A 13,611-nucleotide genomic window follows, 5' to 3' on the forward strand; every position below is an offset into this window, starting at 1 on the left:
ATGCAATGTTGGGCTAGTGCATCCACCAGTACGTAGCCCTTCTTATCATTTTGGTGCAACTGAGGTACTGTGTCCTCTTTGCTCGCCCGTGTCTAGCCAGCATTTAAGGCACATGCAGACATTTAAATATTAAGAGCTTTATTCTTTAGAATCAATGAATGTTCTCAGGGCGCCTGGGTGGCTCAAGTTAGTCAAGCATCCTGACTCTTCGTATCAACTCAAGTCATGATCTTTGATTTGTGACATCAAGCCCTGTGTTACACAGCACAAAGCCTGCTTGGGATTCTCTCTTTCTCTCTCTCTCTGTCCCTCCCCTCTGCTCTTTCAAAATAAACATTTTTTTAAAATGAGGGGCACCTGGGTGGCTCAGTTGGTTGAGCATCTGACTTCAGCTTCAGGTCATGATCTCACAGTTCGTGGGTTCGAGCCCCGCATTGACAGCTCAGAGCCTGGATCCTGCCTCTGATTCTGTCTCTCTTGCTCTCTGCCCCTCCCCCACTTGTGCACACGTGTGTGTGCACACGTTCTCTTTCTCAAAAATAAACATTAAAACAAATGTTCTGAATGAAAGGAAACTTGCTAATTACATAAATTCTTAACATAAATTCTTTTACAGGGGGAACTATGCCATTTTTGGGTCAGGACTGGAGATCTCCTGGATGGAGCTGGATTAAAACAGAAGATGGATGGAAGAGATGTGAATCCTGGAGTCGGGAACTTGAGAGAGAGAATAACCAGCGCAACCTGAGTCACAGCATGTAAGTTATAGCAGAACCACGCCATCTGCCTGCCTAACATTTATGGTTTCTATTTTTGAAGTCCCAGAAAAGCTCCATAACTTGTACTCTGGCTGAGTTTGCCCAGACACACAGTAGACTGTGTAGTGCCCACCAACAGGTGCTGTTCTCTTCTATGTAAAACAGGTAACCTTTACAGTAATCTGAGGAAACGGGATTACCATCGACCCCACATTATAGCTGAGGAGCTCAGGAAATGAAGATACGGTCTTGGCAGCATGCATCCGAGACTCCTGATGACAGTGGCTTGCACAAGACAGGAAGTCTGTTTCTCTCCCTGGAAATCCTGAGTTGGTGTAGTGACTCTGCTCAGGGATGGAAAGACATTCTGTGCTGGTGTTCTGCTGGCCCTTCTGCACAGTCGAAGGGGGCGTATCGCCCACGGTCCAGTCAGCAGGGCAGGAGAGGAGCAGGACACGTGTGTCACATTTGCTCACATCTTGGCTGGAGCATGAGATGCATGGGAAATAGGGGGCGTGGTCTCTCTGATGCACAGCTGTGTGTTCAGATAAACCTCAGAGATGGTGTGAACACGGAAGCGGGGATGGTGACTGGCAGTCTCTACCACAAATGCTATTTGAACATCCGAAGGATTAGGAAGATCTCAGGGCTTCTTCCTTCAAGGTGTTACGGATCTAGTAATTGATTTTACTGTATATATTTTTTAAAAATTGTTTTTAATGTTTGTTTTTGAGAGACAGAGACAGAGCGTGAGTGGGGGAGGGGCAGGGAGAGAGGGAGACACAATCCAAAGCAGGCTCCAGGCTCTGAGATGTCCGCACAGAGCCCGATGCCGGGCTCGAACCCATAAACCGCAAGATCATGACCTGAGCTGAATTCGGACACTCAACCAACCGAGTCACCCAGCCACCTCAGTTTCACTGTATATTTTAATTTTGCATTTGCATAATTACCAACTCTGTATTTTTAACAGGGAGGACATCTGATTTTCATTTTTAAGAAATCATTTTATTATTTTTTTCATCATGAGACGTGTACTCATTAATCCCTATCCCCTATTTCACCCATTGCCCACCTCTCTCCCCCTCTGGTGACCATGAGTTTGTTCTTTATAGTTAAGAGTCTGTTTGTTAGCTTTGCCACTTTTTTTTCCCCTTGCTCATCTTTGTTTCTTAAATTCCACATGCGAATGAAGTCATTTGGTATTTGTCTTTGACTTATTTCGCTCAGCATAATGTACTCTGGCTCCATCCACGTCATTGAAAATGGCAAGATTTCATTCTTTTTATGGCTGAGTGATATTCCGTTGTGTATACACCACTTCTCCATCCATCCATTGGTCAGTGGACACTTGGGCTGCTTCCATATCTTGGCTCTCGTAACTAATGCTACCGTAAACAAAGGGTGCGTGTATCCCTGTGAGTTAGTGCTTTTATATTTTTTGGGTAAATACCCAGTAATGCAATTGCTGGGTTGTAGGGTAGTTCTATTTTTAACTTTTTGAGGAACCTCCATAGCGTTTTCCAGAGTGGCTGCACCAGTTTTCCTTCCCAGCAGCAGTGCACGAGGGCTCCCCTTTCTCTGCATCCTTAACCAGCACTTGTTCTTTCTGGTGTTGTTGATTTTAACTGTTCTGACAGGTGTGTGAGGTGATAGCTCATTGTGGTTTTGATTTGCATTTTTCTGATGATGAGCGATGTTGAGCATCTTTTCATGTGTCTGTGGGTCATTTGTATGCTTTCTTTGGAGAAACGTTTTCTGCCCATTTTTTAATTGTTTTTTGGGGAGTTGTATAAGTTCTTTATGTATTTTGGATACTAACCCTTTATCGGATATGTCATTTGCAATTATCTTTTCTTGTTCTGTATGTTGTCTTTTAGTTTTGCTGATTGTTTCCTTTGCCGTAGAGAAGCTTTTTATTTTGATGTAGTCCCAATAGTTTTTTTTTTACTTCAGCCTGTCTGATTTTCTGACAGAAATGTAGTGCTTTAGATTAGAGACTGGTTTGTAGTATTTGACTATATTCAAATTATAGGATATATTTCAGATTATAATTATAGTAAAGATAACATGTATATATTGTGGCATTTCTCTTCCATTCTGAATTTTATTTAATATTGATGAATGTAAATTTTATATAAGATTGGTAATTATGCATGCTATCAGTCTTAGATAATGTCACACAGCTGTGAATTTTCAGTTATTTTTTGTCTTCCAGTTTTCGTAGCAAATTATTTAAATACAAGGTTGGTTGAATACATGTGGAAATGGTTGATGTCTGCATGGACTCCTCATGACCTACTGTTAAACGTGGAGACTCCAGAAGTCACCATTTGAGGATGGATAAAGAGTTTGGGAAATGTCAGACTGAAAAAGCTGTCAGGTGTGAAATACGATGTTACTGCCACTTCTACTCTAAGGAATTTGCATGAGTTTGTCTTTTCTTCCTTGTGTATTTTTCCCCACACATTCCCACACATTTTTCTGTATACACACAAAATTAGCGAAAATCCACTCAAGCTATGTTTTCTTTACATGATAAACTCTGTTTCCACCTGTCTCCCTCACCCTCTTCCCTGTAAACTCTCCCCTCACCCACTCCCTTTCAAACTTCATTTAAAAATCCTTTGAAATAGTAAGCTTTGCTGACCGATGCTTCTCTGTGCCATCGAAACCTATTCAGTCGTGCTTATTGAGACAGGGCTTTATTCGTTGGGTGAAGTGAAGGCGGAATGAGTTAACTGTCTGTCCTTTACACCTTCTGGTTGCCCTTTTCCCCACTCTTTTTTCTTTGTTGTTCTCCTCCTTTTGCCTATTTCCACAAAAAATGCATATCCTAACCTATGGAGAGAGGCCACAGATGACCCAGAACTATGTAGCCAGTGTCTGATATTTTAATTACCCTGGAAGAAAAAGCAATTTAACTTCGAACTAAAATGTGCAGAAAATAAAACCATATGTAACCACCATTTCAAATTGCTGAGGAAAATTACCTCTTCCTCTGAATGTCTGTGAGAAACAGCATTCCCAATTCTTTGGTTGAAGATGGCCTTTCTAAAGCTAGTAAAAATAATTTACACACTCAAGATTCTAACCAGCTTTGTCAAATGTTTTATAATGGGCATGAGAATACAAGACCTTTAAATATCCCCTTGCTTTCTTTTGCCTCATTTTAGGATTAAAAGTTGAGCATGTAGGTAAGAAATTACATGGTTCAACAGGGTTAATTCAGGTAGGGCTGATCCGTTCATACTTTGAATCCTGACTAAGCTGCTTTTTCAAGCAACATTCGTGATACTGTGGAGGTTGATGATGGAGTGAACATTCACCTCTATTTTGCATGCCCCATCCTTCCCTTAAAAGATGTGTGGAGCGTACAGAGTCTTGTACGGCAGAGCACGGTTTGATACGTGGGTACTTCATCTTGCACCCTCCTGGGGAGGTTTCTTCACTCCCCTGTAGATGCACAAGAGAGGGTGGGTGGGCTGGGCCACACAGTGACGACGGGATACCCAGTTCGGGATTCTAGTGGAGGGAGGAAGCGCATGTGCCCAGGGGCAGTGTCCGTGCAGTCGGATGGTGGGGAACATGGTCAACAAGATAGTAGGCAACAGACTGGATGAGGAGAAAAGGGAGCAGCCCCCAGATACACCGTGAGCCTTTGGCTTGGGGAGAACCATACTAAGTCCTCATCTGGCTCGGTCCCCCCATCAGGGTGTTGTTGCTACTCAGTGTGACATTTGGTGACAGATCTTGTAGGATTTTTGCAAAGGAAGGTACTGCAGAGGAGGGTCCGGATACTGTGTTTTTGAGAATTGGTAGCCTTTCCCATCAGACTGCACCGTGCTTAGTAGCTGCAGGCTCTGAGGAGGCTGCTGAGAGAAGGCAGTGCTCCTGTGAGGCTGAAGTGTGGTGGTGGTGGTGGGGGGCAGCTATGTGGGGCTTAGCTCTGCCTTAACAGTGACATTTCTAGCATCTTCTCCCTTTGCGTTTAGTTTATTAAACCTTTTCATTGCATTATTTTTATTGACATCTCATTGAACGTTGTTTCAAATCCCAGTTTCAATAATTTAAGGTTTATTTTGGTCATTTGCTTCTCAGTGGACATAGCAGTGGCGGGCATCGTAAATTTGGGGCTCCACAGAAAGTATTGTCAACTCTACTGAAAATACCAGTTCAGTTGTGGGTCCCCCGCCAAGGAAAAAGGAAAGAGGCCGTATTTTTGGTTCCCCTACGAGAATGCAAAATGGGTCTCTGATCACGAAGATGGATAGAGAATTCAGGAGATCCTCTGGTGCTTGAAGTCATACTTAACCAACTGAGCCACCAGGCGCCCCAGGGAAAGAGTCTTAAGCAGGTTGCACACTCGATCCCATGACTGAGGGATCATGACTTGAGCCAAAATCAAGAGTCAGATGCTCAACTGACTGAGCCTCCTGGGCACCCCTATGTACAGCTTTTTAGTTTGATGTGTTCCACTTGTTTATTTTTGCTTTTGTTGCCCGTGCTTTTGGTGTCAGATTAAAAATCGTCACCCAGACTGGTGAATATCCAGGAGCTCACCCCTATGTTTTCTTCCAGGAGTTTTATGGTTTCGGGTCTTACGTTCAAGTCTTTAATCCATTGTGACTTAATCTTGCGGGGGTAAGGTAGTGATCCAGTACCCTTCTTTTGCATGAAGGTGTCCACTTCCCCAACACCATTTACTAAGGAGCCTCTTCTTTCCTCACTCTTGACTCCATCGTTCTGAATTAATTGACCACGTATATGAGGGTTCATTTCTGCACACTCTGTTCATTTGCATGCCTTTTATGCCAATGCTGTATTGAGTATTACAGCTTTGTGATATAGTTTGAAATCGGGGTATATGATGCCCCCAGCTTTGTTTTTCTTTCTCAGGATAGCTTTGGCTATTCACAATCTTTTATGGTTCCATATATGTTAGGGTTATTTGTTCTGCTTCTGTGAAATGTGCCTTTGGACTTTCGATAGGGATTGTGTTGAATCGGTAGATTGTTTTGGGTAGTGTGGACATGCTAACAATATTAGTTCTTTCAGTCTGTGAACACAGCATGTCTTTCCATTTATTTGTGTCTTCTTCAGTTTTTGTATTTTTTTTTTTTTTTTTTTTAGTGTCCTTTAGTTTTCAGCATACGTGTCTTTGACCTCCTCGATTAAATTTGTTCTTAGATATTCTTTTCGGTGCAATTATAATTGGGATTGCTGTCTTAATTTTTCCTTTTGGTATCTTGTTATTAATATATGGAAACACGACAGATGTTTGTATATTGTGGATTAGGTGAGCACGGCTGAGCAGCCAGCACATACTGTGTCCTGGCATAGTGACTGGCTTCAGCCAGGCGCAGCCAGAAGGTGTGGGTTCTGGACTGTTTGAGCTCTTGGTGAAGTCCCAACCCCCACTTGCTAGACTCAGCATTGTGATGATGGGAGCCGAGGTGCTAGGAGTTGGCGACCCCGTGGAGTTGGGGAGCAGAGCTGTCCCCGCTGGCAGCGGAGCTGAAAGACAGGTCCTTGTGACCTTGTGTGAGCCCTCAGTAGGATCAGGCCTACGTTTTCCTGCTTCTGACAGTAAGAAGGTTCCCCTTTGGTGAATGCCAGCTGGAGTTTGGTTTTTATCATTTAATCTAGCGGATGTAGTTGGAATGTGTTTTGTTTTTGTGTTTGTTTTGTAGTATTTGTGACCGTTTCAGAATGTGTATTTCGTGATTATGTTTTTAAAATTTAACATAAATATTTTCTTTTTCTTAAGATTCCTAAATTTTTATGAGCTTCAGGCTCCACAATACCTGAGTTTGGTTTTGTTGGAGCAGGACTTTATTTTTTATTTTTTTTTTTGTTGTCACAAATGGCCGGATTTCTTTTTTATGGCTGAATGATATTCCATTGTGTATGTGCATATGCGCATGTATGTACGTGTATATGTGTACACGTGCACACATCATCTTCAGTCAGTGGACACTCAGGCTGCTTCCATGTCTTGGCTGTTGTAAGTAATGCTGCACTGACTATACGGGTGCACACGTCTCTTCAAATTGGTGTTTTCTTGGAAACAAAACCAGAAGTGGAATTGCTGGATCATAGGGTATCTATTTTTAATATTTTGAGAAGTGTCCACACTGTTTTCCACAGTGGCTGCGCCAATTCGCACCTCCACCAACAGTGCATGCAGGCTCTCTTTTCTCCAGGTCCTCGCCAACACTTGCTATTTGCCTTTTTGATACTAGACAATCTGACAGGTGTGTGGTGGTCTCTGATTGTGGTTTTGAGCGGATTTCCCTGATTACTGCTATACTGAGCACCTTGTAATATGTCTGTTGGCATCTGTGTGTCTTCTTTGGAAGAATGTCCATCCCCATTCTCTGCTCCTTTTTAAATTGGATTGTTCGGCCTTTTTTTCTTTTTCTTTCTTTCTTTTCTTTTCTTTTTTTTTCTTTTTTCTTTTCTTTTACTGAATGAGTTTTTAAAAACACTTTTTTATATTAACCTCTTATCAGACACACGATTTGCAAATATTTTCTCCCATTTGGAAGGTTGTCTTTTTATTTTGTTGATGGTTTTCTTTGCAGAAGCTTTTTGTTTTGATATGACCCACTGGTTTACTTTTGCTTTTTGGTGTCAAACCCAAAAAAATCATTTCCAAGATGACCGTCAAGGGGTTTACTGCCTGTTGTTTTCTTCTAGAAGTTTTATAGTTTCAGGTCTTACATTTGATTCTTCAATCCGTTTTGGGTTAATTTTTGTGAATGGGGTAAGAAAGTGGTCCAGCTTCCTCCTCCTTGCATGTTGCTGTCCAGTTTTCCCAGCACCATTTACTGAAGGGACTGTCCTTTCCCCATTGGATATTCTTGGCTCCTTTGTCTTAGATTTATTGACCATGTATGTGTGGGTTTTTTCTACACTCTGTTCTGTTCCATTGACCCATGAACATCTTTATTTACTTGTACTATTTTGTTCTGATTAGTATAGTTTTATAACATAGTATGAAATCAGGGAGCATGATGCTTCCAGCTTTGTACTTCTTTCTCAAGATTAGTTTGGATATTTGGGGTCTTTTGTGGTTATATATAAATGTTAGGATTGTTTATTTCTTTGAGAAATGTCATTGGAATTTCTATAGGGATTACATTAATTCTGTAGATTGCTTTCGGGTATGGACATTTTAACAATATTAATTGTACCTGTCCATGAACATGGAATATCTTTCCATTTATATGTCATCTCCAGCTTATTTCATCAATGTCTTGTGGTTTTCTGTGTACAAGTCTTTACTCTCCTAGGTTAAATTTATTTCTAGGTATTTTATTCTTTTTGGCACAACTAATTGTAAATGAAGCTGTTTACTGAATTTTTAAATTTATCTTCTTGAGAGTTCCTTATTAGTGTTAGAAAACATAGATTTTTATATATTTGTATCCTACATTTTTCTGACCTCATTTATTCTAATAGTCTTTTGATGGAGTCTTCAGGGTTTTCTATGTATAAGATCATGTTACCAGGAAATATTGATGGTTTTACTTCTTTCTTTACAATTTGAATGCTTCCTATTTCTTTTCTTGTAAAATTAGAAAGGACTTCCAGTCTAATATTGACTAAAAGTGGCAGAAGTGGTGGCTATCCTTGTCTTGCTCCTGGTCTTAGAGGAGAAGCTTTCAGCTCTTCATTGAGTATGATGTTAGCTGTGGGCTTGTCATAAATGGCCTTTATTATGTTGAGGTAGGTTCATCTGTACCCTCCTGAGAGTTTTTGTCCTAAATGTTTGTCGAATTTTGTCAAATGATTTTTGTGCATCTGTTATGTTGATCATATGATTTTTATTCTTCCTTTTGTTAATGTAGTATATCACATTGATGTGCAGATGTTGAACCATCTTTGAATCCCTGGAATAAACCCATTTGATCATAGTGTATAATGCTTCTAATGTTATGTTGATTTGCTTTGCTAATATTTGATTAAGGGTTTTGCATCTATATTCATCAGGGATATGAACCTGTAAGTTTCTTCTCTCATGCTGTTCATGTCCAATTTGGTATGAAAGCACTGCTGACCTCTAAAACTGAGTTTGGAATCATTCCTTCATGTCTCCCTCTCCCCCCTCTCCCCCTCTCCCCCTCTCCCCCTCCCCCTCCCCCTATTTTGAAGAAGTCCCTCAGGCACTTCTTGTAAGGCTCATCTAGTGTGATGAGCTCCTGTAAGTCCTGCTTGCCTAGGAAACCATCTCGCCTCAGTTCTACAGGACAGCTGTGCAGGGTACAGTAATCTCAGTTGGCGTTTTTTTCTTCCAGCACTTTGAATACATCATGCCCCTCCTTCCAGCCTGCAAAGTTTCCACTGAAAAGTCTGTGGGAGTCTTACAGGGTTTTCTTATACACAACCAGTTGTTTTTCTCTTGCTGTTTTTAAAAAAAAATTTTTTTTCAACGTTTTTTATTTATTTTTGGGACAGAGAGAGACAGAGCATGAACAGGGGAGGGGCAGAGAGAGAGGGAGACACAGAATCGGAAACAGGCTCCAGGCTCTGAGCCATCAGCCCAGAGCCTGATGCGGGACTCAAACTCACGGACCGCGAGATCGTGACCTGGCTGAAGTCGGACGCTTAACCGACTGCGCCACCCAGGTGCCCCTCTCTTGCTGTTTTTAAAATTCTTGCCCTGTCCTTAAGTTTTGACAGTTGAATTACAATGTGTCTTAGTATGGATCTCTTTGAATTCATCTTACTGGAACTCTCTGGGCTTCCTGGGTCTGGATGTCTGTTTCTGTTCCCAGAGTAAGGAGGTTTTCAGCCATTGTTTCTTTTTCTTTTTTTTTAAGTAGGCTCCACACCTAGCACGGATCCCAATGTGGGGCTTGAACTCATGACCCTGAGATCAAGACCTGAGCTGAGATCGAGTTGGACATTTAACCAGCTGAGCTACCTGGTACCCCTAGCCATTGTTTCCTTAACTTTTTTGCCCTTTTTCTCTCTGTTCTCCCTGTAATGAGAATGTTGGTCCACTTCCCTTAAGCTCTCTTAATTCTTTTTCATTCTTTTACCTTTTTTGCTTCTCTGATGGGGGGAGTTCCATTGCCCTGTCTCAGAGTTCACTGATTCTTTCTTCTGCTTTCCTTTAGTCTGCTGTATTTTTCCATTCAGTTATTGTGTTCTTTAGCTCTGGATTTCTAAGTACTTTTGTATATTTCTGTTTCTTTCTTGAGATTCTTTCTTCATTTTTCCTCCAAGCTCAGGGAGCATCTTTATGACCATTATTTTGAACTCTTGTATCAGTTAAGTTACTTATCTTTGTGGTACTAAGATTTCCTTAGGTTTTATCTTGTTCTTTTGTTTCAAACATATAAATATGTTTCTTCATTTTGCTGGACTCTCCGTGTGAGTTTTATGCATTAGAGGAAACCACCACCTCTCCCAGGCTGGAAGGGTTGGTCTTATGTAGGAGTTGCAGCTTCTCGGTCAACCCTGCCCTCAGTCTTGATCACCTCTCACATCGTTGTGATTGTGCAGGCAGCCTGCTTTATTCTTAATGGCTCCCAGTAGTTGAGTGCGTCAAGACCAGTCATTGTTCCAAAGGGGAGGATCTCAACCAGCACATTGATTCTGATCGATGGGAGGCCAGCCCCTTGGGCAGCAGTTTGTAGAGTAGGCAAGTATATCTGGTTCTGTGAGCCCCCAGCTCGAGCCATGTTGGCTACCCAGAGCCAGAAGATCTAGGGGTGCCTCTGGGGCGGGAGCACAGCAAATAGCATGTCTGATGAGTGTACAGGCTCCTTTCCAGACCTAACGTGAGGCAGGAGAGCACAGAGATGTCGCCCGCCAGCTTCTGTCTCTGGAGAGTGGATCAGTAGGCCTCGAGATGTGTGTTAAGTTATGTCCCTGCCCCCCCAGGCCAGTGCCTTATAAAAAAGCACATGAGCCTCGTTCACAGAAAGTCTGGGCACTTTCTAGCCAGCTGCGCCTGTGCTGGGCCCCAGGGTGGGAGAGTCTGCACATTGGAGCTCTTTGAGAGCCATTCCTCTGTTAGCTACAACCTTGTGTCCATGGATTGAGCCCTGTTGGCATTCAAAGCTAGACATTTTGAGGGCTTGTCTCTCAGGTGCAGGCTGTAAAAATTGGCGTTCCCAATGTCAGGTTCAAATCCTTTGCTCCTCAGGACAGGCTTAGGGTTGTGAGTTCCCTCCTGATTGTATGTCCCTGTGCTGGGGGTGGGGTTTACAGTGACGTATCTCAGCCTCGCCCACCTGCTTCCATATAGGTTTTTTCTCGTTCATTCCATGTGTTGAGAGTTACTCAGCCTTCCCCCCCCCCCCACCCCCAGGGGAAATTGTTCCCTGTGTCACAGATTCGATATATCCAAGGGAGGCATTGAGTTCAGAGTCCTCCTGTGTTGCCATCTTGAACTAGACCAGAGGCAGTTTTCATGAGGTTTTATGATGGGTTTTAGTATCAGGATGAGATGCTCTCCCTCGTTACTATTCTTGTTCACAATTGTCTTCTTTTTCTTCCTTGCTGCTGCTGCTTAAGTAGACTTTATAATTACCTGCCCTACTTCTAAGGGAAAAAAAGCTGATAGTTTTTTAAAAATATAAGTTTAGTAAGACACCGTTAAAAAAATAACAGTTTTATTTCTTGTAACTAATTTACAGTGTTTTATAAAATAGTCCTTCACAGGTTTTAAAATTTTCTGTTTGCATTTGTAATTTTCTTCTCATTCTGTAATTTAAGTATTTGTACTCTTATTTTTCTGATAAGCTATCTTGTGGTATATCTTGCTGATTGTTTTCTCTAGAGAACTAGCTTTAGATTTATTTTTTAGTGCCACCATTTTTTCTACTTATTGGTATTTGCTTTTATCTTTAGTAATTCTTTTCCTAGCTTTTTGAATTGTACGTTCAAATTATTTACTTTCATTAAGTTCTTTTTATCAATATCTGTATTTAATGCTATAATTTCCCTTGACAGTTGTTTTTCTTGGGACCCATAAATTCTGTTTTTCACCATCTTTTCGTAGATGTGTTTCTCGTATTCAGTATTTGCATTTGATTTTGTTCTGTGGGCCGATCCAGAGCTCTTGTCCTTCTGATGGCTGCGCCCTGCACACTTCCTGCTGTCTGGTTTAAGTTCTCAGTGTTTCAGATGTAACTGTGTGTGTATCTTGGTGCCTGTGTGCAGTCTTCCCTACACACACAACAAAGAGCCTGTCATCTCGTGTCGCCTTTTACTCTTTCAGTATTGGGGAAGGTTTTTCCCCCTCATTTTCACCTTTACAGTAACACCTTTATATTGTACCCTTGGTTCCTTCTGTTCTGAATGCTGACTGTTGGCTCCTACGGTAACTGATAACTGCAGTTAGCTACTGACCTCTGTCCCCGCTCCCTGTCCCCTCTGCCACACTTTGCGTGGTGGTTCTCTGTCTACACTGAGATAACCATACACACTGTGCTGTAGTTCTGCACATAAATACATCTAATTTGCTCAACAGCTGTTTGCCTCTGCCTCTCTGGTCCTGTTGGTCTCTAACAATCCACTCTGTACTGGATTCTGTAGTGGATTCCTCACTAAGCTTCTGGGCCCACTATTTCCCGTGTTGGTGAACGTTCATAAATTTCACTGTGGCCTTGACCCTGAGAGTCGGTTTACCTAGATAATAGGTGTGTGGCTCACTGAGTTTGTCTCCTGAACCTGTTCCAGGGATGTGCTCCCTTGGCACAGAACTGCTGTCATCTCTGCATCATGCGTTATGGACACACGTTCTGAACTTAAGTGGAGAGGAATTGATCGGGTTCGTAGCTGCATGGGTATCACCACCAGTGATGGTGAGTCTGTCTGTCAGGTGGACAGCAGGCAGGAGGTGATGGTCAGCACTGTGTGCAGGTGTCAGGGCCAGAGGGCACTGCCCCACCCGCATTGCAGCCGCGGGAGCTGGACCGCCTGAGTGCCCTGCTCAGGGAGCTCCACTCTGAACCTCTGACAGACCGTGTTTCCTTTGCAAGAGCACATGGTGTGTGCAGGCTGGGGCTTCTCCTTGCTGGGCGAACCGTGAGACTGAAAGGCTCCCGCCTGCCCAGTGTGCTCCACGGAACACGCCTGCCTCACGGTCCTTGAGGGTGTTGGGTACAAGATTTAGCAATATTGTTGCTAAAAACTGAAAACAGTTTTTCATCATTTCTTTTTATTTTTTTAAATGTTTATTTATTTATTTTGAGAGAAAGAGAGCACCTGAGCAGAGGAGGGGCAGAGAGAGGGAGAAAGTGAGAATCCCAAGCAGGCTCTGAGCTGTCAGCGCAGAGCCTGACGTGGGGCTTGAACTCACAAACCGTGAGATCATGACCTGAGCTGAAATCAAGAGTCAGAGGCTTAACCGACTGAGCCACCCAGGCGCCCCAGCTTTTCATTATTTCTTAGAAGCAAATAAATTCAACTTTTTCTTTTAAAATCTCTTTTTGTAAGACAGACTAATAATCTGATGTAATAAAGTGACTTTAAATAGATAGATGAGTAAATGTGGGTGTTTGGCTAGCAGGAGAAGATGCTGTAACCCTTGATCTGTTTTGGAAAATGTGTGGATAAAAAGCTGAGTTTAATAGGCAACCACTGATGAATCGATGTGTAAGGGAAAACAGTAATTAGCAGCTGTTAGAGCAGAGTGTGGTGCATCGGGGACAGGAGCTGACATGCCGTCCAGTTCCTGCTGGGATTCTGAAAGAGATGCCAAAGGAAGCCCACCTGGGGACCATGTATTAGTGACTGTGCACGAGGGCTTCACTGTGTTTTGTTTGGGTAAAAATGGCCACATTTTGAATGTGATGTTTGCTTTGGTTTATAAAATGTTTCTCATGAGGCA

General features: G+C 42.4%; 1 protein-coding gene across 9 annotated transcripts in view; it reads left to right on the forward strand.

The window, feature by feature from the left end:
* FBXO25 (F-box protein 25) overlaps positions 1 to 13,611 on the forward strand; it is a 51,720-nt gene that overhangs the window by 9,914 nt on the left and 28,195 nt on the right. For all 9 annotated transcript variants that reach the window (XM_053216200.1, XM_053216199.1, XM_053216201.1 and 6 more), the window contains exon 2: positions 617 to 758. In XM_053216200.1, coding sequence (XP_053072175.1) covers positions 625 to 758 — 134 coding nt within the window. In that variant the 5' untranslated portion in view covers positions 617 to 624. The remainder of the gene's footprint in view (positions 1 to 616; positions 759 to 13,611) is intronic.

The sequence above is a fragment of the Acinonyx jubatus genome, chromosome B1 (genome assembly GCF_027475565.1).
Source record: "Acinonyx jubatus isolate Ajub_Pintada_27869175 chromosome B1, VMU_Ajub_asm_v1.0, whole genome shotgun sequence".
Classification (NCBI taxonomy): Eukaryota; Metazoa; Chordata; class Mammalia; order Carnivora; family Felidae; genus Acinonyx; species Acinonyx jubatus.